Source organism: Oncorhynchus keta, chromosome 14, assembly GCF_023373465.1.
Source record: "Oncorhynchus keta strain PuntledgeMale-10-30-2019 chromosome 14, Oket_V2, whole genome shotgun sequence".
Lineage (NCBI taxonomy): Eukaryota > Metazoa > Chordata > Actinopteri > Salmoniformes > Salmonidae > Oncorhynchus > Oncorhynchus keta.
In genome coordinates, this window is record NC_068434.1 from 19,174,232 (window position 1) to 19,202,199 (window position 27,968).

Below are 27,968 nucleotides of genomic sequence, written 5' to 3' on the forward strand. Positions count from 1 at the left end.
CAGATGGGTGTGGGGTGTGTACTATATTGTCCTTTTGGACTATCACAAAAATATATTTTTGTGATAAAATGCAGTATGTCCTTAAATTGAAAAATGCAGTATGTCCTTAAATTGATGAACAGAACAGTGAGTGGTTGCAGAGTAGTGGAATTTAGAGCCCAACCGTTTTTTTGGGCCCGATACCGATTCAGGTTTTTTGGGGAACAAAATTTACCGATACCGATATATCTGCCGATATACTGCTTTACATTGGGGAAATAAAAAGGTGTCATTTTTCCACACTGAATTCTCAAAAATTGCCATTGAAAACAGCAATTGTAAAAGAAATATGATTCAATTGATTTCTTATATTGTGAAATTAATGACACATCATGAGGATGGCCACAAGTTTTTCGATAAGCAATAGATTCCCTTTTTTCATCCTATTGACTGAATAAAGGTTATCGGTGGAATTATTGTCCGATACCGTAGCGTTAAAAGGCCAATATCATCCGATGATATTGAGAAATTTTAAATCGGTCAGGTTCTAGTGGAATTGTGCTTTTGTTAAAATAAAATGAGTTATTCCCATAGTGGCTCATAATTTCTTCCTTTAATGAGGTGAACATTTTGAGGTACCCTCTGTTCATATTTGCATTTGAATGGCAATGCATTATACTTACTGCTTACTGTACATTACCACCTAGTTCCTCTACTCACCTGATAAATATGCATCCGGCCGTCCATTCTTTTAACATTATACAACATTATACAATATTATACAATAGCAGTACAGTTTAGCTTAACCACAATTGGAATCAAACTCATTCCCGTTGCACTCACTATCAGTTTCTCGATTAGACACAATCTCCCTACCACTACCACTTAAAGGATGTATCGCTCAGTATTGTCCTAAATAAGCTCTCGCTGTGGCGTGATGACAAGGTGCAAATATCAGTGATGAAATCCAATGAATGCTGAAACAGAACAGCAGTGTGACTTGTGTGTTTTCCCCTCTTGGCTAGAGGATCAGACTAACACACACACAAGAGGGACTCTTAATCACCCAGCTGCGGAGGAATAAGTTGACTACTGAGCCCGGAGCACAAAGAGTCCCCTCTGGCCATTTCATTAGCTGTGCTAGACCGTTTAAAAAGACAAAGGAGACCATGTCACAGCCCCATGACATATTGGGTATTTTTGTACAATATCTTCATTAGGTTTGAGAGTTTGTAGGTTAATGGTGAAACTAGTCAACATGAGAATGAAGAAAGCTTGGTAGCCAGCTATAAATATACAGTGCAGATGTAGGGATCTTAATTTGATCACCCTGTTGCTTGAGAACTTGCAATGCAGGACATTTAAAATTGTAGTGTAGTGAGGTTTAAAAAGGCTTCTGAAGTTACGAAAAATGTATCAACCCCTACAAAAATGTCCATTAATTATAATTAACATTTACTATTGCTGCAGGATTCTTTTTTCTGCTGTAGCAAACTGGCTCAAATTACAATCCTACGTCAGTATAGCCCAGCTTTTCACTTTATCTCTGCAGCTTTGTCACTTCGAAGTAAACCCAGTAGGAAATATGCCTAAAGCCATTTTAAAGATCAAGGGTAAGCCTCAGCATCTGGTCTCCTTATATTACAGACCTATTTGTAGGGATTGGTGCTCTTCCAAAGAATTATATGTTAGGATACAGTATGAGACATCCTCCTCTTGATTCAGGCAAACTCTGATAGCTTTCTGGGATTATTCTCCCATGGCTCTGGTGTCCAAAGATCAAACTGTTTTCTTAATTTTTCCCCCGTGCCCTGCAGCCCTCTCATACTATGAAAGTTTTATATTGACTTTATAAGTCTGGTTTAGGGGTTCAGATGACCATGCGCTAAATAGGCCCTCAGCAGTGTACTTTGGCAGGCAAAGCAACCAGAATAGACCATTCCGGGGGCAATATTTACCATTTGTTAGATGTTAAACAGACAAACATGAACTGTGCTGTCGAGTGAACCGTTCACTGTGTATGCATGGATGAGAATCATAGCATGTCAGTGCCAGCACAGTCACAGGGAGGCAACCAGCTCCCTCTTGAGTATGCTTGAGAAGGTTCAGTGTTTGTCTTGAAGGTGAGCTAATTCACCCCTCTTATCTCTGGCACTTTCTGCCAGCTGCTGTTTCCAGATAGATTACTGTCAGATTGAGTCCACTGTATGTGTGGTAAGAACATTAGAACCATGACTGACAGGGAGTGTGCTGTAACATGAGTTACCGTCCCAAACAGAACACAGGATATCAAAATCTGAGGCAAAAACAACAACAACATATGTTTGGTTGCTGTCCGGGTTGCTTTTTTACCCCCTACTGTACACGGGTAGTGGTACACATTCTGTGACATTGACTGTGTCTGCATCTGCCCAAAGACTGATCTAGACCCCATGGTCTTTCCCCATTCCCAAGTGGAAGACAAACCACCCTCGACATCTGCACTGACATTCTAGAACACGGGGAGTGACCTTCTAGAACACTGAGAGCAGTCGAACCTCACGACAGCAGGTCAGTTAAGGGTTGTAACTGCTTCACTGAGGAGAGGCAGTTACATTTCCTGTATGATTTTTAAAATATTTGGTAAATACTTCCCATAAAAAAATTCTAATAAATGCAGCTCCTCTGGTAATTGTATTTGTATTTATTAGAGATTCCCATTAGCTGCTGCCAAGGCAGGGGTCCAAACACATTAAAGCACTTACGTCTCACATAAATCAAAGATAAACAGTACATCATATATCATTTCTTACACCACTACATGCAGTGCATTCGGACAGCATTCAGACCCCTTGACTTTTTCCACATTAAAGCCTTAATACAGAATTATTTAAATTGTTTTCCCCCCCTCATCAATCTACACACGATACACCATAATGACAAAGCAAAACCTGTTTAAAAAAAAACACTTTTGCAAATATATACAGCCGATTTTGCAGGTTTTCCTACTTACAAAGCATGTAGAGGTCTGTCATTTTTTAAATCATAGGTACACTTCAACTGTGAGAGACGGAATCTAAAACAAAAATCCAGAAAATCACATTGTATGATTTTTAAGTAATTCATTTGCATTTTAATGCTAGTGATACCCTTTAGAGCTGCCTCCAGTACGAGGCCTCCAAATAAATATCAACCTGCGAGTGTGTGTGTGTGTGTGTGTGTGTGTGTGTGTGTGTGTGTGTGTGTGTGTGTGTGTGTGTGTGTGTGTGTGTGTGTGTGTGTGTGTGTGTGTGTGTGTGTGTGTGTGTGTGTGTGTGTGTGTGTGTGTGTGTGTGTGCTCGATCCAGGCCTTTTTGGCATGTACAGTACTGAAATTAAATTGCTGCTGCGTCAGCCTCGTAATTCCCGGCCGGCAAGGTTTTTGATTTGGTGCCAGGCTTTTAGCATGAGACACGTATCCTGGACCCTGTGCGCCCTCCCTGTACCCATAGCATGGGTAAACCATTAAGGCCAGCACCCCTGCTCATGTCACACCAGAGGGTCATGACCTTTATTATCCCTGCCTCTTTCTAATGGTGCAGAGATCTGAGCTAGCTTCGCCTCTGCCTCCCTCCTCATAGGCTGTGTCTGAAATGCCACTCTATTCACAGTATAGTTTGCACTACGTTTGACCAGAGCCCAGACGCACCCTAGCTTCTGCTCTGACAACCTCCACATAGAAAACGGTAATGCACTTGAAGACACCCTGAGTACAAGCATGCTCTGTTTAAGTGAGGGCCACAGCTCAGAATTGCTCAGATCCAAGGTTATCTGCTCAAGTGGATTATTGTGTGTAGTGTTTCAGGCTGAGTCGTGATCTGGGAGCTGTTAAACCATCGCCTGACAATGAATAGCCTGATGGCCTCCAAAATAGCATGGGCCAGCATTATGTAGTACAAGCATATATACTGGCCTTCTGCAGGAGAATACAGTGCCTTCAGAAAGTGATCATACCCCTTTACTTATTCCACATTTTGTTGTGATACAGCCTAAATTCAAAATGGATTTAATTATGAGAAACAGAAAACAAGTTTTTAGAAATGTGTGCAAATTAATTGAAAATGAAATACAGAGATATCTCATTTACATAAGTAGTCACACCCCTGAATACATGTTAGAATCACCTTTGGCAACATTTACAGCTGTGTGTCTTTCTGGGAAAGTCTTCAAGAGCTTTGCACACCTGGATTGTACAATATTTGCATTATTCTTTAAAAAAACCTTTAAGCTCTGTCAAGTTGGTTGTTGATCATTGCTGGATAGCCATTTTAAAGTCTTGCCATTGATTTTTTAATCCAATTTAAGTCAAAGTGTTAAAAAGGCCAATCATGGACATTAATGTCGTCTTGGTAAGTAACTTCAGTGTATATTTGTCTGTGTATTTTAGGTTATTTTCCTGCAGAAGGTGAAATTGTCTTCTAGTGTCTAGTGGAAAGCAGCCTGGACCAGGTTTTCCTCATAGGATTTTGCCTGTGCTTAGCTCTATTCTGTTTATTTTTATTCCATATAAAACTCCCAAGTCCTTGCCGATGACAAGCATACCCATAACATGATGTAGCCACCATTAAGCTTGAAAATATAAAGAGTTGTACTCGGTGATGTGTTGTGTTGGATTTGCCCTAAACATAACGCTTTGTATTCAGGACATAAAGTTAAGTTCTTTGCCAATTGTTTGTAGTTTTACTTTAGTGAAAACAGGATGCATGTTTTGGAAAAAATGTTCAGTACAGGCTTCCTTCTTTTCACTCTGTCATTTACAGTTGAAGTCGGAAGTTTACATACGTACACTCCACAAATTTCTTGTTGACAAACTATAGTTTTGGCAAGTCGGTTAAGACATCTACTTTGTGCATGACACAAGTCATTTTTCCAACAATTGTTTACAGACAGATTATTTGACTTATAATTCACTGTATCACAATTCCAGTGGGTCAGAAGTTTGCATACACTAGGTTGACTGTGCCTTTAAACAGCTTGAAAAAATCCAGAAAATGATGTCATGGCTTTAGAAGCTTCTGATAGGCTAATTGACATAATTTGAGTCAATTGGAGGTGTACCTGTGGATGTATTTCAAGGCCTACCTTCAAACTCAGTGCCTCTTTGCTTGACATCATGGGGAAATCAAAAGCAATCAGCCAAGACCTCAGAAAAAAATTGTAGACCTCTGCAAGTCTGGTTCATCCTTGGGAGCAATTTCCAAACGCCTGAAGGTACCACGTTCATCTGTACAAACAATAGACCGCAAGTATAAACACCATGGGACCATGCAGCCATCATACCGCTCAGGAAGGAGACGCTTTCTGTCTCCTAGAGATGAACGTACTTTGGTGCGAAAAGTGCAAATGAATCCCAGAATAAAAGGACCTTGTGAAGATGCTGGAGGAAACATGTACAAAAGTATCTATATCCACAGTAAAACGAGTCCTATATCAACATAATCTGAAAGGCCACTCAGCAAGGAAGAAGCCACTGCTCCAAACCCGGCATAAAAAAGACAGACTACGGTTTGAAACTAAACATGGGGACAAACTTCATACTTTTTGGAGAAATGTACTCTGGTCTGATGAAACAAAAATAGAACTGTTTGGCCATAATGATCATTGTTATGTTTGGAGGAAAAAGGGGAGGCTTGCAAGCCGAAGAACACCATCCAAACTGTGAAGCACAGGAGTGGCAGCATCATGTTGTGGGGGTGCTTTGCTGCAGGAGGGACTGGTGCACTTCACAAAATAGATGGCCGCATGAGGGAGGAAAATTATGTGGATATATTGAAGCAACATCTCAAGACATCAGTCAGGAAGCTAAAGCTTGGTCGCAAATGGATCTTCCAAATTGACAATGGCCCCAAGCAAACTTCCAAAGTTGTGGCAAAATGGCTAAAGGACAACAAAGTCAAGGTATTGGAGTGGCCATCACAAAGACCTGATCTCAATCATATAGAACATTTGTGGGAAGAACTGAAAAAGCGTGTGCGAACAAGGAGGCCTATAAACCTGATTCAGTTACACCCGCTCTGTCAGGAGGAATGGGCCAAAATTCACCCAACTTATTGTGGGAAGCTTGTGGAAGGCTACCCGAAATGTTTGACCCAAGTTAAACAATTTAAAGGCAATGCTACCAAATACTAATTGAGTGTATGTAAACTTCTGACCCACTGGGAATGTGATGAAAGAAAGAAAAGCTGAAATAAATAGTTCTCTCTATTATTATTCAGACATTTCACATTCTTAAAATGAAGTGGTGATCTTAACTGACCTAAGACAGGGAATTTTTACTAGGATTAAATGTCAGGAATTGTGAAAAACTGAGTTTAAATGTATTTGGCTAAGGTGTATGTAAACTTCCGACTTCGACTGTAGGTTAGTATTGTGGAGTAACTACAATATTGTTGATCCATCCTCAGTTTTCTCCTGTCTCAGCCATTAGACTCTGTAACTGTTTTCACCATTGGCCTCTTGGTGAAACCTCTGAACGGTGTGTCTTTCCTCTCCGGAAACTGAGTTAGGAAGGTGCAATTACTAACTTCATGCTCAAAGGGATACTCAATATCTCCCTTTTATTTTTACCCATCTACCAATAGGTGCTCTTTGTGGTTGAATCTGTGTTTGAAATTCACTGCTCGACTGAGGGACCTTACAGATAATTGTATGTGTGGGGTACAGAGATGAAGTAGTCGTTAAAAAGTAATGTTAGACGCTATTATTGCACACAGTGTGTCCAGCAACTTATTATGTGACTTGTTCAGAACATTTTCCTCCAGCACTTATTTAGGCTTGCCATAACAAAGGGATTGAATACTTATTGACTCAAGACATTTCAGGTTTTCATTCTTTATGAATTTGTAAAAATGTCTAATAACATAATTCCACTTTGACATTATCTGGTATTGTGTTTCGGCCAGTGACACAGAATCTCAATTTAATCCATTTCAAATTCAGACTGTAACACAAGAAATGTGGAATAAGTAAAGGGGTGTGAAAACTTTTTGAATGCACTTTACACTGTAGCTACCAAAAGCATCTGACTTCATTCTTAATGATCATCTCTAGCGAATGGGATATTAGAGGTCGGTTCAGTTTTGGTTTGATTATTCATTTATTATTACGGTATTATTTGATTATTATTATTATTATTATTACGGTCTCATATGGTCTGTGTGTTTAACCGCCTCTGCCTGTGGACCGAAAGAACAGGTGCAATGTATTATGGTCATTGTAGTTAATTACCACATTTATGCACTGAACTAGGTTGACTATTTGCCTAATGAAAATACAACTTCCAATCAGCCACAGTTTTTGACTTAACTTTTAGAGAAACGGCGTGTTGAGCTCACCCCAAAAAAGTACTAAATGGAATTTTAGAAATTGAATCGACGTCGGTCAATTAGTTGTTTAACAACCCACCAAAAAACGAAATGTAATTTAATCGCTCAGCACTACCGCTTGGGAAGGTGGACGATATCATCTCCCATAGTGTTGATCACATACATACAGTACCAGTCAAAAGTTTGGAAACACCTACTCATTTCAGGGTTTTTCTGCATTGTAGAATAAAAGTGAAGACATCAAAACTCTGAAACACATATGAAACTCTGAAACACATATGGAATTGTGTAATAACCAAAAAGTGTTAAACAAATCAATATTTAATATTTAATATTCTTCAAAGTAGCCAACCTTTGACTTGATGACAGTTTTGTACACTCTTGGCATCCTCTCAACCAGCTTCATGAGGTAGTCACCTGGACATCATTTAAATTAACAGGTGTATCTTGTTAAAAGTGAATTTGTGGAATTTCTTTCCTTCTTAATGTGTTTTAGCTAATCAGTTGTGTTGTGACAAGGTAGGGTTGGTAAAACAGAAGACCCTAGACCCTATTTGGTAAAAGACCAAGTCCATATTATGTCAAGAACAGCTCAAATAAACAAAGAGAAACGACAGTCCATCATTACTTTAAGACATGAAGGTCAGTCAATCTGGAAAATTTCAAGAACTTAGTACAGTCGCAAGAACCATCAAGCGCTATGATGAAACTGGCTCTTATGAGGACCGCCACATGAAAGATAAGTTCATTAGCGTTACCAGCATCAGAAATTGCAGGCCAAATAAATGCATCACAGTGTTCAAGTAACAGACACATCTTAACATTAACTGTTTAGACGAGACTGTGTGAATCAGGCTTTCATGATCAAATTGCTGCAAAGAAACAATTTTTGGTTCCAACCGCTGTGTCTTTGTAAGACGCAGAGTAGGTGAACAGATGATCTCCGCATGTGTGGTTCCCATCATGAAGCATGGAGGAGGTGTGAGGGTGCTTTGCTGGTGACACTGTCAATTATTTATTTAGAATTCCAAGCACAGCTTGGCTACTTTTTTACTTATTTTACCCAGTAAGTTGACTGAGAAGACATTCTCATTTACAGTAACAACCTGGGGAATAGTTACAGGGGAGAGGAGGGATGAATGAGCCAATTGTAAGTTGGGGGTGATTAGGTGGCCATGATGGTATGAAGGCCAGATTGTAAATTTAGCCAGGACACTGGGGTTAACACCCCTACTCTTACAATAAGTGCCATGGGATCTTTAGTGACCACAGAGAGTCAGGACACCCATTTATGTCCCACCCCTACACAGGGAAATGTCCCCAATCACTGCGCTGGGGCATTGGGATATTTTTTTTAGACCAGAGGAATGGGTGCCTCCTACAGGCCCTGCAACACCACTTCCAGCAGCATCTGGTCTCCCATCCAGGAACTGACCAGGACCAACCCTACTTAGCTTCAGAAGCAAGCCAGCAGTGGGATGCAAGGTGGTATGCTGCTGCATTTGGCAGTGACATGCCATCCCATCTGGTTTGCAGTCTGTGTAAGGGATATTTTACCAAGAAGGAGAGGGATGGAATGCTGCATCAGATGACCTGGCCTCCACAATCATTTTACCTAAACCCAATTAAGATGGTTAGGGATGAGTTGGACTGCAGAGTGAAGGTAAAGCAGCCAACAAATGCTTAGCATATGTGGGAACTCCTTCAAGACTGTTGGAAAATCATTCCAGGTAAAGCTGGTTGAGAGATTGCCAAGAGTGTGCAAAGCTGTCATCAAGGCAAAGGGTGGCTACTTTAAAGAATCTCAAATTAAAAATATATTTTGATTTGTTTTAACACTTTTTTGGTTACTACATGATTCCATATGTGTTATTTCATAGTTTTGATGTATTCACTAATTATTCTACAATGTAGAAAATAGTAAAAATAAAGAAAAATCCTTGACTGAGTAGGTGTGTCCAAACTTTTGACTGGTACTCTATGTGACATAATAATCTTATGACATGACAGAGTTCTAATATTTTTGCCAGTCTTTGCATTCTCATCTGTCCTTAATTCTAATACTTATTTGAGGTGTAAATAAATGACAGTAAAACCCAGCACAATATTTACACACAAAAAACACAGGTCCTCCTCAAAATGTCCCTTCCTTTTAGGTTAGGCTCAATTCCATTGTGAGTACCTGACGCTTCGCCTTTCACAGTCCAAAGAAGTGATCAGTAGTACTGTCACCCCCTGTCTCCTGTGTGAGTCAGTAGCAGTGACCTCCCCTAGTCCTGAGGTGTTCAGTGTCACTGCCTGTCTGGGCCCTGTCTGGCTACACTAGGTGAAACAGGCTGAGTAGAGATAGAAGAAAGAATAGGTGGAGGGATGGAGGAGAGGAATAAGGGGGGCTCATTGTGTTCGACAACTCACCGCTGGTGCTGCCCATGCCTGTTCTCCCAGTGAGCTTTTCTCTCTGCTGCATGGATGTATAAAAGCTGTTCTCAAATATTGTCTGTGCTCGGCAGAGTGTGCTTTTTCAATCCCAACCTCAGTGCCAAACAGGGCCAGAGGTGGCAGAGATGCCAAGATATGAGCGGCAGCTTTGACGTTGTCATGTGCCGTGGGGACTAGCAGTGGTACAGCATCAGGACCCTCTCACTCTCTCTGAATGCTGGGCAGACTTGTCTTGCTTTGACGATTCAAGGGCACCACGGCAGAATCGGATATGAGAGGTGACTACTTGTCTCGCTTTCAAATGCCTGTGGAGGAGAGTGCACACAAAGAGATTGCTGAGGCACACACACACACACACACACACACACACACACACACACACACACACACACACACACACACACACACACACACACACACACACACACACACACACACACACACACACACACACACTCACACTCACACACCTCTTATGTGGCTGCTTTGGTGTTGTGTGAAAGGCTGATAATTCTTGCAGACAGGCGGCATTGTTGCTTTGGTGTAACAAATTGGTCGGGGACTCATCCTCTTGTGCAGCATGGCGCAGTAAGCTGGGATCCTTTGTGAACATTAATTGTCTTTAAAATAAATATGACAATGCCTGCAGAGGATGCTGTGGAGGATAGTAAGTAGCTCCACACTCTGTGGAGGGGCCAGGCCGGGCCTTGTTTTAACGGGTTGGATGCTCCACTGCAGCAGTGGCACTAATTCAATGACTGGCTGTATTTCCCATTTCCTCTCTGATGCCGTGCCCAGCGGGCAAAACCGGCAGCAATGATGTAATTCTGACGTCTTATATGACGTCATGGTCAGGTTGAATGTAAACTGATGAAATGAAAAACACATTCTTAACTGGTAGCAATCTGGTTATCAGATAACAACTGACATCCTTCCCAGATTGTCTTAATTTTTTAATGATTGACATCGTTACCTGGTTTTAATCTCGACATTTTACAACTCTGCAACCAGAAAAACAATTTACAACCACAAAATGATGTCATTATGACATCCCATGCCAAATTTTGTGAGCTGGGTAACTTTATAGAGTACATGCATTACTAGGAGGCAGTATATACTGTAGGTGGGAGCACACATGCTCTTGGTGATGCAGTAGTGACAGAGCATGTACAGATGTAGGATCTTAATTTGATCACTCTTTTGTTGATAGGAAATGCAAACTTGTGGTGTAGTTGTGTTTGAAAATGGCTTGTCGAGTTTCTAATTTCTACTTTGGCATTTCAGGCTTGATCTGCCCTTATAAAAAGGTATCAACCCCTACTAAAATGTTATAATCCACATATTCATTCATATTACCTTTTGCTGCCAGATTATTTTCCTGCTGTAGAAAACTTGCTCAAATGAAGATCCTACATCTGTAGGCCCCTGTAATGCTTCGGGTGTCGTAGGTGTGTGGAGTCAAACGCAGGAGACAGTGAGTGCAATGCTGTGCGTCTTTAATAGCACCAACAGGGTGCTCACAATAGTAACGGCCCCAAACACAGGGAATGAAAATGTACAACGGAAAAGTCATGACCAGGCACTAACTACAACAGAGCCGAAGGTTACACTGAAATAATCCCGCACAACAACCAGGCGGGCCGGCTGTCTAATAAAGACAAACTAATCATATATAAACAGGTGCTACCAATCAACATACAAGGAGGGAGAGGAAAGACAATCAGTGGCAGCTAATAGGCCGGTGACGACGACCGCCGAGCGCCACTCGTGACAGCCCCACTCACAAATAGAATAGTATGTCCACTCACTGCAGTAGTGCTGTAGCTGTCAGTATGTAGTGTTTGTAAGAGAATGCACAAGAAAAATGCATGAAAACATTGCTCTGGTATCACATGAGAGAGCGGTCTCTCCTAGCAAGTAGAAGCTAATTTAAATGGGATTTGAAAAACAGCAGGAGGGGAACACTTTTTCCTTGAAAAATAAACTATAAGAGCAAGGCATTCAACATGGCAGTGACAGGGGTTCCTGAGCTGTAGTCTTTGCCCCTCGTATCGCTTAATTTCTCATTTCACTTATGTCATGATCACGGAAAGCCTATTGTAGTTCTTATTTATTTTCATATTCTATGACAATGGATGTCAATGGTATGTTAAGTATATTTAAAAATGTCAGCATTGTCTGTGTGTAAGGATTGTGAGGTTATGTGTCTAGTGGTTAGAGGGCTTTTCTATGAGTATGTGGGTAAGAATCTGATTCGTTGAGACAAGGTTGGATCCTAAAGAATGTTTTCACATTTCAATCAACATTTATTCACAAGTTGAAAGGGAAATCATGTACAGAATTTCAGACAATCTATCAAAATGACATTATACAGCACATTTTGTCATAACCTACTGTCAATTTGTGCAGTGGTTTTACTATTTCTCACTTTTTGAAGGCCATAACTGAGATATGTTATTTGTCATTTATAAATCGCATATTGATGTCAATGTAATGTATGCACGAAAGTTTGAGTAAGTTACACACACTTATCTCATACTGATATTCAGCCTAAAAATCTATCTAGGTTAAGTTACTGTTCCTTCACTGGTGTGTTCTATTCTGGATGCTCATATAAACCCTTTATAAGGCGTGTAAAGATATCAGTAGTTAGCCAACCATACTACAAAAGGTTGAATAGAATAGAATGGAATTACTTTATTTTTCCAGAATGACCTTCAGTTGTGGCAAGTAGGATGTGGCAAGTAGGATGTGGCAAGTAAGATAAAGAAACATATAAACAGCAACTTTCACACATGATCAATACAAATGCTGCCACCCCAATTTATTCTAATTTAAGAACCGCGCTATGCAAAATAAAAAATGTCAGACAATTCTATTTTTATTTTAAAAGCCGTACTTATAAATGTATAAATGATTTGTGAAGTATCTATGTTGTTCTTATGAAGCCTTTATGAATGCTCTATAAAGCCAGTATAAGTTGTTTATTTAAAGTGGGACCTAATCTAATGCTATTCTCTCCTCTCTGGTTCTCTCTCCTTTTCTCCCCAGAGGATGGGCTGTAGCTACTTCCTGTGCACCATCATGCTCTTCGTGGCCGTCCTCCTGGCCGTGACGGCAACGGGTACCATCCTCTTAATGAACCACTACCAAGCCCCGCCCCCCGGCACTAACAACGGTCCCCCACTCATCTCCACCAACCAGGATGAAGGCAACGCCCTGGTGACGGTCGAGCGGGGCGACGGCTCACGCATCAACATTTTCATCGACCCCAACTGCCCCGACTACAACAACAACTTCCTGCGGCTGGAGGGTGTGCAGACTTCTCTGCTCCACTCGCTGACCGACCACGACACGAGCCTAAAGTCAGTGAAGGGCCAGGACCGAGCCTTGCTGGTGAAGTTGGCTGAGGAGGTGGCCAAGCTCTCGGCCCATGCCAGCCAGCTCAGGTTGGAGTACGAATCTCTAAGGCGAGGCCAGGGGAACCTGGGACAAGAGCTCAACACTCTGCAAACGGAGCAAGGCCGACTTATCCAGGTTAAAGCCCTTCCCTCAACGCCCCATAGGCCCCAAAGCCCCATTCCTCATCTGACCCCTGGAAAGTGGGAGTTTAATGGTTACTTTGCTTAGTGGTGTCTTTCCACCAAAGTGACTTCCACGGCTGTCCCATCTTAGATTTTTCTAGCAGAGTATGTTCTGTACTCAAGTAATCCAGGTTAAGTATTGTGCTCAAGGGCATAACTGCACTATTCTCCACCTGACATTTAGGCCACAGACCTTCTGTTCAACCTTCTGCTAGTTACCATTCACTGCTTGCCTCTACTGCTGCATATGTTCATGAAACTCATACACTCTTGGAAAAAAGGGTTCCTAAAGGGTTATTCCTCTGTCCTCATAGGAGAATGCTTTTTGGTTCCAGGGAGAATCCTTTTGTACAACCCTTTTGGGTTCCATGTAGATCCCTCTGTAGAAAGCGTCCTACATGGAACCCAAAAGGGCTCTTCCTGGAACCAAAAGGGTTCTTCCTGCAACCAAAAAAGGGTTTTCAAAGGGTTCTCCTATTGGGACAGTCGAAGAACCATTTTAGCTTCTAGATAGATACAGTGCATTCGGGAAAGTATTCATTCACTTTTTCCACATTTTGTTTGGTTACAACCTTATTTTAAAATGTATTGAATGAAAAATGTCCTCATCAATCTACAAACAAAACTCCATAATGACAAAGCAAAAACTGTTTTTAGAAACTTTTGCAAATATATTACCAATAAAAAACATAAATACCTTATTTAAATAAGCATTCAGATCCTTTGCTGAGACTAGACATTGAGCTCAGGTGCATATTGTTTCCATTGATTATCCTTGAGATGTTTCCAGAACTTGATTGGAGTCCATCTGTGGTAAATTCAATTGGATGAATATTATTTGGAAAGGCACACACCTGTCTATATAAGGTCCCACAGTTGACAGTCAGAGCAAAAACCAAGCCATGAGGTCAGAGGAATTGTCCGTAGAGCTCCGAGACAGGATTGTGTCGAGGCACAAATCTGGGGAAAAGTACCAAAAATTTCTGCAGCATTGAAGGTCCCCAAGAACACAGTGGCCACCATCATTGCATCTACCGTGGAAGAAGTTTGGAACCACCAAGACTCTTCTTAGAGCTGGCCGCCTAGATAAACTGAGCAACCGGGGCAGAAAGGCCTTGGTCAGGGAGGCGACCAAGAACCTGATGGTCACTCTGACAGAGCTCCAGAGTTCCTCTGTGGAGATGGGGGAACCTTCCAGAAGGACAACCAACTCTGCAGCACTTCACCAATCAGCCCTTTATGGTAGAGTGGCCAGACAGAAGCCACCCCACAGTAAAAGGCACATGACAGCCCGCTTGGAGTTTGCCAAAAGGCACCCGAAGGACTCTGAATATGATTAACAAGATGCTCTGGTCTGATGAAACCAAGATTGATAACTTTGGCCTGAATGCCAAGCATCACTTGGCCAATACCATCCCTACGGTGAAGCATGGTGGTGGCAGCATCATGCTGTGGGGATGTTTTTCAGCGGCAGGGACTGGGAGACTAGTCAGGATCGAGGAAAAGATGAATGGTGCAAAGAACAGAGGGATTATTGATGAAAACCTGCTCCAGAGAGCTCAGACCCTCAGACTGGGTTGAAGCTTCACCTTCCAACATGACAACAACCCAAAGCACACAGCCAAGACAATGCAGGAGTGGCTTCGGGACAAGTCTCTGAATGGCCTTCAGTGGCCCAGCCAGAGCCCAGACGTGAACCCGATCGAGGATCTGCAGAGAAGAATGGGAGAAGCTCCGCAAACACAGGTTTGCCAAGCTTGTAGCGTCATACCCAAGAAGACTTTAGGCTGTAACCGCTGCCAAAGGAGCTTCAACAAAGTACTGAGTAAAGGGTCTGAATACTTATGTAAATATGATATTTCAGTTTTTGCTTTGTCAATGTGGGGTATTGTGTGTAGATTGATGACAAATTCATTTTTAAAATCAATTTTAGAATAAGGCTGTTGTAATGAACACTATGGGATACAGAGAGCTGGTTTCAAGACCTGGGCTCAGCAGGTGTTTATTTTTAAAGGACCAGTGGAGGAGGCAGGTAGCTGGGTCCAGGGGCAGGTAGCTGGGTCCAGGGGCAGGTAGCTGGGTCCAGGGGCAGGCAGAAGGTCATACACAGGGGGTACAAAAACGCAACAGTACTAGTAGGGAAAAGGCTAGTAACGTCATCCGGGAGATCAGGCAATAGGTTGATAACAGGAAATCCGATAGGCTAAGTACAGGCAGGGAATAGGCAAAAGGTGTCGTTAGTAAGGCAGGCAAAACTATCATACACGGGAGGATTTAAATCACGGGAAAAACAGCGCTCTGAATAGAAGTGTGTCACAATACAAACAATAACTCACAATGATGGGGTGCAAAGAACTGAACTAAATAGTGTGTGATAATGACATACAGGTGTGTGACCAGGTGATCAGAAATCAGGTGATTGGGATCTGGAGAGTGAGCTGCATTCAGGGGATCTACATGTTTGAGAGTGTGAGTTGGAAGCAGACGTTACAGCTGTAACGTAACAAAATGTGGAAAAGTCAAGGGTCTGAACACTTTTTTTTTTACAGGTTTTTTGGTTTGAATAATAACTTAAAAGTTTAAGAACCATGATAAAAAGCCAGATTTATCCATCGACTGCCAGATGGTGAAACATGATTCATACCACTTTGCGGCTGAGCCGTTGTTGCTCCCAGACGTTTCCACTTCAGAATAAAAGCACTTACAGTTGATCGGGACAGCTCTAGCAGGGCAGAGATTTGACAAACTGACTTGTTGGAAAGGTGGCATCCTATGATGGTGCCACGTTGAAAGACACTGAGCTCTTCAGTAAGGTCATTCTACTGCCATTGGTTGTCGATGGAGATTGCATGGCTGTGTGCTCGATTTCCTACACCTGTCAGCAACGGGTGTGGCTGAAATAGCCGAATCAACTCATTCGAAGGGGTGTCCACATACTTTTGTATATACAGTGCTAGTCAAAAGTTTGGACAACTACTCATTCAAGGGTTTTCTTTATTTTGACTGTTTTCTACATTGTAAAATAATAGTGAATACATACAAACTATGAAATAACACATATGGAATCATGTAGAAACAAAAAAAGTGTTTAACATATATTTTAAATTTGTGATTCTTCAAAGTAGCCACCCTTTGCCTTGATGAAAGCTTTACACACTCTTGGTATTCTCTCAACCAGCTTCATGAGGTATTCACCTGTAATGCATTTCAATTAGCAGGTGTGCCTTGTTAAAAGTGAATTTGTGGAATTTCTTTCATTCTGAATGTGTTTGAGCCGGTCAGTTGTGTTGTGACAAGGTAAGGTTGGTATACAGAAGATAGCCCTATTTGGTAAAATACCAAGTCCATATTATGTCAAGAACAGCTCAAATAAGCAAAGAAAAATGACAGTCCACCATTACTTTAAGACATAAAGGTCAGTCAATAGGGAAACATACAAGAACTTTGAAAGTTTCTTCAAGTGCAGTCATGAAACTGGCTCTCATGAGGATTGCCACAGGAAAGGAAGACCCAGAGTTACCTCTGCTGCAGAGGATAAGTTCATTAGCGTTACCAGACTCATAAATTGCAGCCCAAAAAATTCTTCACAGAGTTCAAGTAAAAGACACATCTCAGCATCAACTATTCAGAGGAGACTGCTTGAATCAAGTCTTCATGGTTGAATTGCTGCAAAGAAACCACAACTAAAGGACACAAATAAGAAGAGACTTGCTAGGGCCAATAAACACAAGCAGTGGACATTAGATGGGTGGAAATATGTCCATTGGTCTGATGAGTCCAAATTTGAGATTTTTGGTTTCAACCGGCGTGTCTTTGTGAGACACAGAGTAGTTGGACGGATGATCTCTGCATGTGTGGTTCCCACCGTGAAGCATGGAGGAGGAGGTGTGATGGTGTGGGGGTGCTTTGCTGGTGACACTGCCAGTGATGTATTTCAAATTCAAGGCACACTTAACCTCTCTTGGGTAGGGGGCAGTATTTTCACATCCGGATGAAAAGCGTGCTCAAAGTAAACTGCCTGTTACTCAGGCTCAGAATCTAGGATATGCATATAATTGGTAGATTTGGATAGAGAACACTCTAACGTTTTTAAAACTATTAAAATAATGTCTGTGAGTATAACGGAACTAATATGGCAGGCAAAACCCCGAGGACAAACCAAAAAATTAAACCGACCACTATTTTCAATTGCTGTCACTTTTATTATAAGGTGAAGTCCTCCCAGATTGCAGTTCCTAGGGCTTCCATTAGATGTCAACAGTCTTTCGAAAGAGTTGCAGGCTGGTTTTTGGAAAAATTAACCAGAAATTGTAGTTTTTCTAGGTGGCTCCCATTTTGGCTGTAGTGTTTCCAAGCGTGTGGAAGAGAGCGCGTTCTTTGGTATTTTTCTCCGGTAAAGACAATAATGATTCTCTGTCTTAAATTTGATTGTTTATTCATGTGTTAGGTTACCTAAGGTTTGATTATAAACGTTGTTTGACTTGTTTGGAAAAGTTTATTAGTAACGTTTGGGATTCATTTTGTATGCATTTTGATGGAGGGAACACTGGGTGGATTATTGACTGAAGCGCGCCAGCTAAACGGAGTTTTTATGGATATAAAGAATGACATTATCGAACAAAAGGACCATTTATGATGTAACTGGGACCTTTTGGAGTGCCAACAGAAGAAGATCGTCAAAGGTAAGGCATTTATTATATCGCTATTTCTGACTTTTGTGACGCACCTGCCTGGTTGAAATATGTTTTCATGGTTTTGTATGCGGGGCGCTGTCCTCAGATAATTGCATGGTGTGCTTTCGCCGTAAAGGCTTTTTAAAAATCTGACACATCAGCTGGATTAACAAGAAGTTAAGCTTTACTTTGATGTATTACACTTGTGATTTTATGAAAGTTAAATATTTATAATTCTGTAGTTTGAATATTGCGCTCTGCAATTTCACCGGATGTTGCCCAGGTGGGACGCCACCGTCCCACCTGCCCCCAGCATGGCTACCCCATCATTCTGCAGCGATACGCCATCCTATCTGGTTTGCGCTTAGTGGACAATGACCCAACACACCTCCAGGCTGTGTAAAGGCTTTTTGACCAAGAAGGAGAGTGATGGAGTGCTGCATCAGATGACCTGGCATCCACAATCACCCAACCTCAACCCAATTGAGATGGTTTGGGATGAGTTGGACCTCAGAGTGAACGAAAAGCAGCCAACAAGTGCTCAGCATATGTGGGACCTCCTTCAAGACTTTTAGAAAAGCATTCTCGATGAAGTTGGTTCAGAGAATGCCAAGAGTGTGCAAAGCTGTCATCAAGGCAAAGGGATGACTACTTAGAATAATCTCACATTTAAAATACATTTTGATTTGTTTAACACTTTTTTGGTTCATAGTTTTGATGCCTTCACTATTATTCTACAATGGAGAAAATAGTATTAAAAAAAAATAAAAAACTTGAATGAGTAGGTGTGTCCAAGCTTTTAACTGGTACTGTATGCTGTTACTAATAGAGGACAACTTGTCCGTTCTACTATTTTGATATGAACAGTTAGTTTATTCCCATCAGCACGAATTTCAAACTCACGAATTTGATCAATCCCCAGCGTGATAAGAATGAGATTTTTTTAAATGAAATCTGCAATATTCCACTGGCAGCCTGACAGCAGGAGGAGTTCATTCTCAAGTACCTGTGTTAACATTTGTCAAAAGCACACACACACATATAAAAACACACACACATATAAACACACACATACCATTATCACTGTGAGTTTCTCACTAATACAAAATACACCATTGTAATCCGATTAGTCTTGGATCAGGAAGACAATAACACTGTCTGTACACATTTACCGTAACATAGTGTATATCGTTTTTTGGGGGGCCTGTTGTTAAGTCTGACTGCTGTTGCTCGGCCATTGTAAGACTTGCTTATCAACTCTGTGGACAGAGGTGTGACCAGTGTCCTTTTAAACTCTGCATCAACGTGGGTGTGTTTATTAGGGCATTCAATGGAAAACATTTAAAAACTCTTTGCAACACAGTCCATTTTCCTCTAATGAACACGACCTACTGTATGAGTTAATGCGCAGTGGACTTTTCTTAGCACTGTTCAGATCAATCAATTTTTATTACGTTTTCTCACAACAAAGAAAATTACGCTTGAGTCCCATTAGGGAGGTGATAACCTAGAGAATAAGCTATAGTCACATCCCAGGGGCTGCTCTGCCTCCAGCAGGCTTTAGATCTACCAGGGGACGGATACATACACTCACCATATAGAATGTGAATATTTATTTGCTGAGGAAGGCTCAAGGTTAGGTACTTTTATCTTGTCATAAACGTGTTTCATAGTGGTTCTTTTCAGGGGTAAAGAATAAACACACCATAAATTGTATTCATAGCACAGGGGCATTTTCACTTGCGATTACCAAATGATCCTTTCATTGGTTGAGTGAGTCTCACACACACAACATATTTAGTTTTTGTCACTATTGATTCGAGAGTGATTTTGAAGAATCTTAACTGAGGACCCAACATGTATACAGAACAGGATACCAATGATCCCTCAAACACCTATCAAAAAGGGGATTATTCATGGTGAATGAGTCAGGTGAAGCTGCTGCAGTATTGGCATTTATCATGCATTTTCAATGCTGTTGTTCCCCTCTCTAATCAATAGAGGAGCTTTCATCTCCTACTGAATGGTAATGGTGATATGCTAAGTATGTGTCCTCTGAGTGCCTTTGTAACCCGGATGGCAATGTAACCCTGGGAGCCTGACTCTGCACAGGAACCCTGTCACTAATGAGGCCTGAAGACACCCTATAGCCCCCTCATTATCTCAATACACACACACCATCTGCGTGGAAAATACAAAATGCTTTATACTATAGGCTTCATATTGTAGGATACTGTTCATATGATACTGTAGCAGCAGAAGGAGAAATGCAAAATACAAAGCAACAAATCGTCAAGATCCATGCAACAGTAACTAGAGCCTAAATTGCATCAGAGTATGTCGGGATGCAGACAATACCGTCTTCCATATCCCAGTTGTCAAACCTTTTAAAGGCCTATTGTGGTCAAAATGGTGTTGTTCCTGTGTTTAATATCATATTGTACGACAGCTGATGAAACTAAAACTGTAAAAGTGTGAAAACATTTGATCAGAGTTATTTCCTGATAGTTGCTGGTTGAAAATAAAATCTACACAGGACCTTCTAATCAGCAGGTTTTCATGGGCGGGAGTTTGGGCTTTTCCATGGTTAATAGACCAATAACAAAGCGAGTCCCCCAAAAGCCATTTTGAATGAAAATCTATTACAGTAGCAATCGGCGACAGATTTTCATGTGAATATTCTGGAACTCGCATAAAGAAAATATGCCATTTTCACAGCAGTGATGTGTTTCCACCAAACGGACATGTTGTGGATAAAAGTCTGTGCGTGATGATGTATTTCACACAAAATATACTTTTTCGCTTACGTTTTCATTTACAGAATAAAAATCTAAAGTTCAATGTGTTTCCATCACATTTTCAGCTCTGCCGATAGTTTTGTCACAAAAACTAGCCTACAGCTCACAGATACAGTGCAGCTAGGGGAGTTCTACATGATGAGATTATTATGGATAAGAGCAAGAATATTTTAACTTGTCAAACGGCAGTCAAGCTTTAATTATCATGTCACCAGAATAAGATCCTCAAAATGTATTGGAAAGGAGCAGCTAGCTCATCACCGGGCACTCTCACCACCCTGTGAAGTTCATCAGAACTTATTTCATCTGTAGCCTAATAAACTGCATAGTTTCCCGAGTCATAGTGGGAGAACCACACACCATATTATCGTGTGACTCCAAGTTTACTTGCATATGATGGTTATTATATCAATTTTTGCGCATAAAGGCGTTTCCACCAGCAGTTCTCGCATAATTAACTTTACAGACACAAAAAGATCCCACCATGTCAAACGAACAAATTATCTGTGGGCATTTACAAAATTGTACCAAAACTACTTGTTTCCATCATAGCTGTTGTGATTTTTTGGAAACATGGTTTGTGATATTAAACGGCTGCATCGGGCCTTTAAGGTCTGCCAGAGAGAAAAAACATTTTTGGAAAGTCTTTGTCTGTATCTCCTCTCATTCCTCATACCTCTCTACTCACTCTACTTCTGTAATATTGGATTCAACTACAAAATGGAAAAAGAGATCTACTTTTCTAACCTGCTGTCTTTTCTACCCTTTACCAGGGGGAATCAAAACAGCTAAGTAGGTCATAATTAAGCAATAATACATTAGAGACCATGTGTTGTGACATTTGTATCATGGCTGTGACGAGGTCATAACCATGAGATTAAACCAATCTATTATGACCCGTCTATGGAAATATGAGACTCTTACATGTTGGTTGTTTTGTTCTAAGACGCCCACTAGCCTCACAAGACTCGTCTGAAGGTAGCCAAGTACCAGTCAAAACAAAATGAAGGGAAGTATTTTGTTTATGGAAGTACTGTAGTTTAGTGCCTAAAAAAAAGGGGTTACATTTAAGAATACATATATAATTTCTTTGTTCCTGATCTTCAGATATAGGACAAACACTTCTAAACAAACTACCTTTTGATTTATTTTATGACTGTTTTATCTGTTTCTCCATGTATGAATCTGTTATTCAATGTGTTTCTATGGGCTATTAGGGCTAAGGACAAATTCTATGTTTCATCAAATAAATGTTATACTGTATATTTTATAACTAAAGGGGTCCTAAAATTCCAAATCAAATACCTAAATGATCCTTGGTATGAACATCTCAAAACAATTCCATATTGTTCTTAGTTGAACTTTGTAGGTTTCTATGGCAAGCAAAAATGGTATCATAAGGAGTGTGAGGTACAGGGGCTGTGAAACTATCTTTGCGGTCCTTTCTCGCTCAGTTGATAGAGTATGGCACTTATAACACCAGGGTAGTGGGTTTGAGTCCATCCATATGTAACATGTATGCACGCATGACTAAGTCGCTTTTCGATAAAAGTTGCATATATTATTTGCAGGGCATCACTTGTAAACAGTTGTGGTAGAAGTGGATGGTTCCAGAGTCTGGTCTAGTGGTACAGTAGTGCTGCTGACTTTAGACCATATCCCCTAGGAATTCTAAACCTGTTTGAGCCCTTCCTATCTAACTACCCCCTCTGCATCTGTCTCCTTATCTCCTTTCTACCACGCTGTCCTAAATAATGGAATACCAAAGGGAATTGGAATTTCGATCTCCTTAAAAAAAGGAATAGAGGTGGTGCTGTAGTAGTTCACTACCTGCTGGGAATTCACAGTCCTGCAAGAGCTCTGCTGCATATCGGCACTTTATTATCAAAGTAAGCTCATTAGAACGACCACTACAGGAGATAGATACCCAGTCCGCCGCTACAGTGCTACATTCCATCAGGGCCGGGGTGATTATAGCCTCTGTTACAGAAACAACCGTCTCTGCCCTTTGCCGTCTCTACCCTCGCATAGTCATAGGAATCAAGAAGGAGGCATGACTCACCTCGATTCATATGTCACCCGAGCCGTTAAATTAATACTGGCTGGCACTTCTCCCCCTCCCTTGTCCCTGCCCTCTTTTCAAGTGGCATCCGCTCACTGACAGACAGCCCAACTCTGCTGCACAGTCACATTTACATTCACACACAGAGTGTCGGAGACCCAAAGCCTAAGCTGTAGAAACACTCTCAGACGAAATTGACATTTAAAGAGTAGAGCCGAGGCCTTCTTCCTCATACAAGGTAGCAGGTAAATGCGAGGAGTGTCGTTGTGCTTTCCAGGCAGCGCTTTCTGGGAAGCCATTTGACAGTGTTGAGAATAGTAGCCAGAGGGAGATAAGAAAAACGTTTTTGGAGGAAAGCAGAGAGAGGTGGGGGAATTTATTTATTGATTTCAATGGAGAGACCTCTGGATGTGTTTTCAGTTATTAAGGTGGTAATAACTGAATTTCAAGCACAGTGTAAGTTTTATATTTGGCACCCCCTTGTCATATTTATAGTTATTTTTGATGTAGAGCACATATGATTTAAAATGATGATTGTAGGCCTACATCACGTTTTCCAAGCCGAGAGTTCGAGCAAATCCTATCCTAGAGCAAAATATGTCTTTGCACATTTTTACAAGACAACCTATTGCTAGAAGTACACATACTGTGTAACCACTGCTCATAGTTTTATATTCACAAAGTACAGTATATCAAAGTACAGTATCAAACTACTGTAGGAGTTGCTACTGTGTGAGAAGAGAGAGGGCTTCAGCAGATCAGAGAAGAGATGAGTGGAGTGTACACCTCCTGTGGTTAGCATGTATTTTTCATACCAGCATTGTTGTTTGAGGCCCACTCGTGAATGACAGGCAAGTGCCATTGCTACAGAAGGATGTTAGGGAGGGGGCGGGTGGGGAAGAGGGGAACGGACATGTGGGAGGGAATATGTGCAGAGAGTGATCATGTTTTCACCATGTGCACAGGAAGAGCGCTCCCGTCGGCTGTCATCAATGTCAACCCCGGGGCATTGTGGGTCTCCAAGGAGTTCCTATGTCACCTCTCCTTACTGTAGCCTTAACCTCATACAACCATCCGGGATGTCTTGCAAGCCTACGTTCTGTTTCGCTACTCAGATTCCAGTCTAGTAATTACGAGGCTACTGTGGACTTCCTGAAACATTCTCATTCTAATGAATGAACACTCACACTCAGGGAGATCCCTTTTCTAATTACATTTACTCCCAATTGTGTGGGGTGTGCTGTTCGTCCTATGTCTATCAAGGGAAATGTAATCTAATGTGTGTGTGTGTGTGTGTGTGTGTGTGTGTGTGTGTGTGTGTGTGTGTGTGTGTGTGTGTGTGTGTGTGTGTGTGTGTGTGTGTGTGTGTGTGTGTGTGTGTGTGTGTGTGTGTGTGTGTGTGTGTGTGTGTGTGTGTGTGTGTGTGTTGTTAAGTTGTTTTTCCAACTACCGAGTGGGTGTTTAATGGAAGGTTTGTGTGTTTGTTTCCAGCTGCTGTCTGAGAGCCAGATCAACATGGTGAAGGTGATGAACTCAGTGAACGATGCTCTCAACTCCATGCAGAAGGAGACAGGGAACCTGAAGAGCAAGTTCAAGGCAGACCTCCAGAGAGCACCTGTTCGCAGTGCCCGGCCCAAAGGCTGCTCCAATGGTAGGCCTATGGATGGACACCAATGGTGGCTGGTGGAAGGAGAAAAAGGCAATGAGTGCATGGACATCTCCTAACTACACCATGTCAGCTGTAGAAATGGTTGATCCTTTGAGCTGAAGTAAACCATATGTTTGGCCAACTAGATGTATTTAATGCCTGACAAGGCTATTTTACAATTTCACTAGAAGGAAAAAAGCACAGCTTCATACTGAAATATGTTTGCATACTACACCTCTGATACCACAAATTTAACAAAAATGGCATTTCTATAAAGTACAGGATTTGGACATGATGAAGTGAAGCTGTCTGGACAGATTCAGACGGCTGACTATTAAGAGAAGAAAATGTTGGAGCTCACTGGTTTCATTTAATAATTTCTATGATAAAATCCAGGATTTAAAAGTTAATCTGGTGTCTATCTGATCTCGCTAGGCTCCAGACCTCGGGACTGCAGCGATATCTACGCAAGTGGTCAGCGGGAGGACGGCATCTACTCTGTCTTTCCCATGCACTACCCTGCTGGTTTCCAGGTCTTCTGTGACATGACAACGGACGGAGGAGGATGGACGGTGAGTGTCTGATCCCTGTATCAACCTGTGTCACGCCCAGCTGTTGCGTAGGAGAAACGACGATGTTCATGTATGGTCCCAGCAAACCGGGAACATTCCCAGAACATTAGCTAAGATTCCCTATAAAGATGCATGATGCAAAAATGGCTCTGCCATTTCCTGGTTGCTAAAATTCTAATAGTTCCACTGTTTTCAGTTTGTGACAAAACAAGAAATGATAGTGTAGAATCATTGTACCATCTAAACCGCTATGAAATATATTTGACATAATCAAAAATATAGTATTTTCAAGATTAAGTGCTGTTCAAGTGAAATAATATGCATATTGTCAACATGTGAAGTGCAAAGAAAATATGGTTGTTTTTGTATGATTAAACGCTGTTGAAATACAATTAAAATGCCTCAAATGTGAATTTCCATGAAAACATAATGGGGATTCCAAACGGCTTTAAGGAATACACATTTGCATGCTGAGAATGTTGTGGTAATATTAGGTAAAACTTAAAAATAACATGTTCTTGAAATGTTCTGAGGACCTTCAAGACAAAGTCTTGGCATAAGCTTGCCTTCTAGGCAGAGTCGCAAAGAAAAATACATATCTCAGACTGACTAAGATGGGCAAAAGAACACTGGACAGAGGAACTCTGCCTAGAAGGCCAGCATCACGGTGTCATCTCTTCTCTGTTGCCAATGAGACTGATGTTTTGTGGGTACTATTTAATGAAGCTGCCAGTTGAGTAATTGTGAGGTGTCTGTTTCTCAAACTAGACACTCTAATGTACTTGTCCTCTTGCTCAGTTGTGCACCGCTCCTCTTTCTGTTCTGGTTAGAGACAGTTTGCGCTGTTCTGTGAAGGGAGTAGCTCACAGCATTGTATGAGATCTTCAGTTTCTTGACAATTTCTCGCATGGAATAGCCTTAATTTCTCAAAACAAGAATAGACTGACGAGTTTCAGAAGAAAGTGCTCTGTTTCTGCCCATTTTGAGCCTGTAATCGAACCCACAAATGCTGATGCTCCAGATACTCAACGAGTCTAAAGAAGGCCAGTTGTATTGCTTCTTTAATCAGAACAACAGTTTTCAGCTGTGTTAACATAATTGCAAAAGGATTTTCTAATGATCAATTAGCCTTTTCAAATGAGAAACTTGGATTAGCAAAAACAACGTGCCATTGGAACACAGGAGTGATGGTTGCTGATAATGGGCCTCTGTACGCCTATGGAGATATTCCATTTGTCCATATTTTAATGGACAAAAAAAATGCTTTTCTTTCAAAAACAAGGACATTTCTAAGTGGCCCCAAACATTTGAACGGTAGTGTATATATTTTTTATAATAATTTTTTAGCAAAAAGTTAGGGCTCAAAACAGGTGGGGCTCTCCTGACAGTTTAGCAGTTACTCCGGTCGGCCCCAGTGTCAATAAATTAATAAAACCAAAAGCTTACCTTGACTTGGAAAAGTTCCAGTGTTGGATAGTCATAGCCAGCTAGTTAACATAGCATCCCTCTCTGTTTGAGTTGGCTGAACTATCTTTTGCTTTCAGTACTAAATTAATTTTCTGATCCTTTGATTGGGTGGACAACATGTCATTTCATGCTGCAAGAGCTCTGATAGGTTAGAGGTTTCCTCAGTAAGTTGTCATAATTACTGTGTAAGTCTATGGAAGGGAGTGAGAACCATAAGCCTCCGAGGTTTTGTTTTGAAGTTAATGTACCTAGAGGAGAATGGAAGCTAGCTGTCTTCTGGGTACACCATGGTGCTACCCTACAGAGTGCTGTTGAGGCTACTATAGACCTTCATTGCAAAACAGTGTGTTGTAATCAACTATTTGGTGACGTTTCTTTTTACTTGAGTCACAGAGCAGTTAAAAGTATGACCTTTTCTAAAAGTATTACTCACTAATTCATCAAACACATAGGAGCTTTAATAGTGTTACTATTAGAAAAGTTCTAATTAAGTCCAACTTTCAGGGTATGTTTGGACACATTCATTTGTGTTACTTTTCTCATCAATATTATCGAAGTGACCTCTATCACTTTATTGCTCAAAAGCCAATTATTCTGAATTCTGGTTCTATGAGGGATCACTTAAAATTGCCTCTTTCTCAATTTTCAAATACATTGCAATGTCTTTCAAATATAATGCCCAATTAACTGTTCAAGTGTCTTGAAGATAATATCCAGGGGCTCCTTGGCTTTCCTACCTCTCTTGAATTTTATGTTGCTCTTGAATGTAATGTAGTACAGAGCACCAAACTTTACATATGACAGCATGACATGAGGTCAACAAAAATCCCTGCATGGGGTTTGCTTTATTTGTCGTTGATCACCCGATGGACATCTTCCTCCCATATGTAAACAAGTGGACTCCCTATCCCGCTGGTGCAGTTTGAATAAGTTCCATTCATTTCCCCGCCTGCAGTCACAGTCAAGGTCTGCAGAAACCCCACAGATGGCTTGTGCTGAGAGGAGCGGTGGTGAAATGGCATTTTAAACTGAAAAGAGTGTGATATTCATACATTCCCCCCTGCAGGATGGCAATAGCTGAAATAGTGACCTTGCAGCATTGCCTCTATGACTTGTTGAGGTCTCCAGGGCTCTAGAGTCATCTCCACTTAGCTTGATGTCTAGAGACTGGCTCAGGTTGGTTTAGCAGAGTAGTACCAGGAGACACATTCCCAGACCAAAGAGTCCAATGAATCATTCAAGGGGAGCCCTTTGTTAGCTCTCCATTAAACCAACTGTGGGCAACCACCGCTCATTAGGACCAATGGCTCTGATAAACTAATTAGCCATAGTAAGGCAATTCATAAGGAGAATATTACAGACCAAGCTGTTTCCCACCGACGAGTTTCCTATATTTCTGATAC

At 41.2% G+C, this 27,968-nt stretch overlaps 1 protein-coding gene across 1 annotated transcript in view; it reads left to right on the top strand.

Moving 5' to 3' along the window:
- fibcd1a (fibrinogen C domain containing 1a) overlaps positions 1-27,968 on the top strand; it is a 132,524-nt gene that overhangs the window by 21,341 nt on the left and 83,215 nt on the right. The window contains exons 3-5 of the mRNA XM_035784912.2: positions 12,813-13,298; positions 24,370-24,529; positions 24,962-25,098. Of these exons, the coding sequence (XP_035640805.1) occupies positions 12,813-13,298; positions 24,370-24,529; positions 24,962-25,098 (783 nt within the window). The remainder of the gene's footprint in view (positions 1-12,812; positions 13,299-24,369; positions 24,530-24,961; positions 25,099-27,968) is intronic.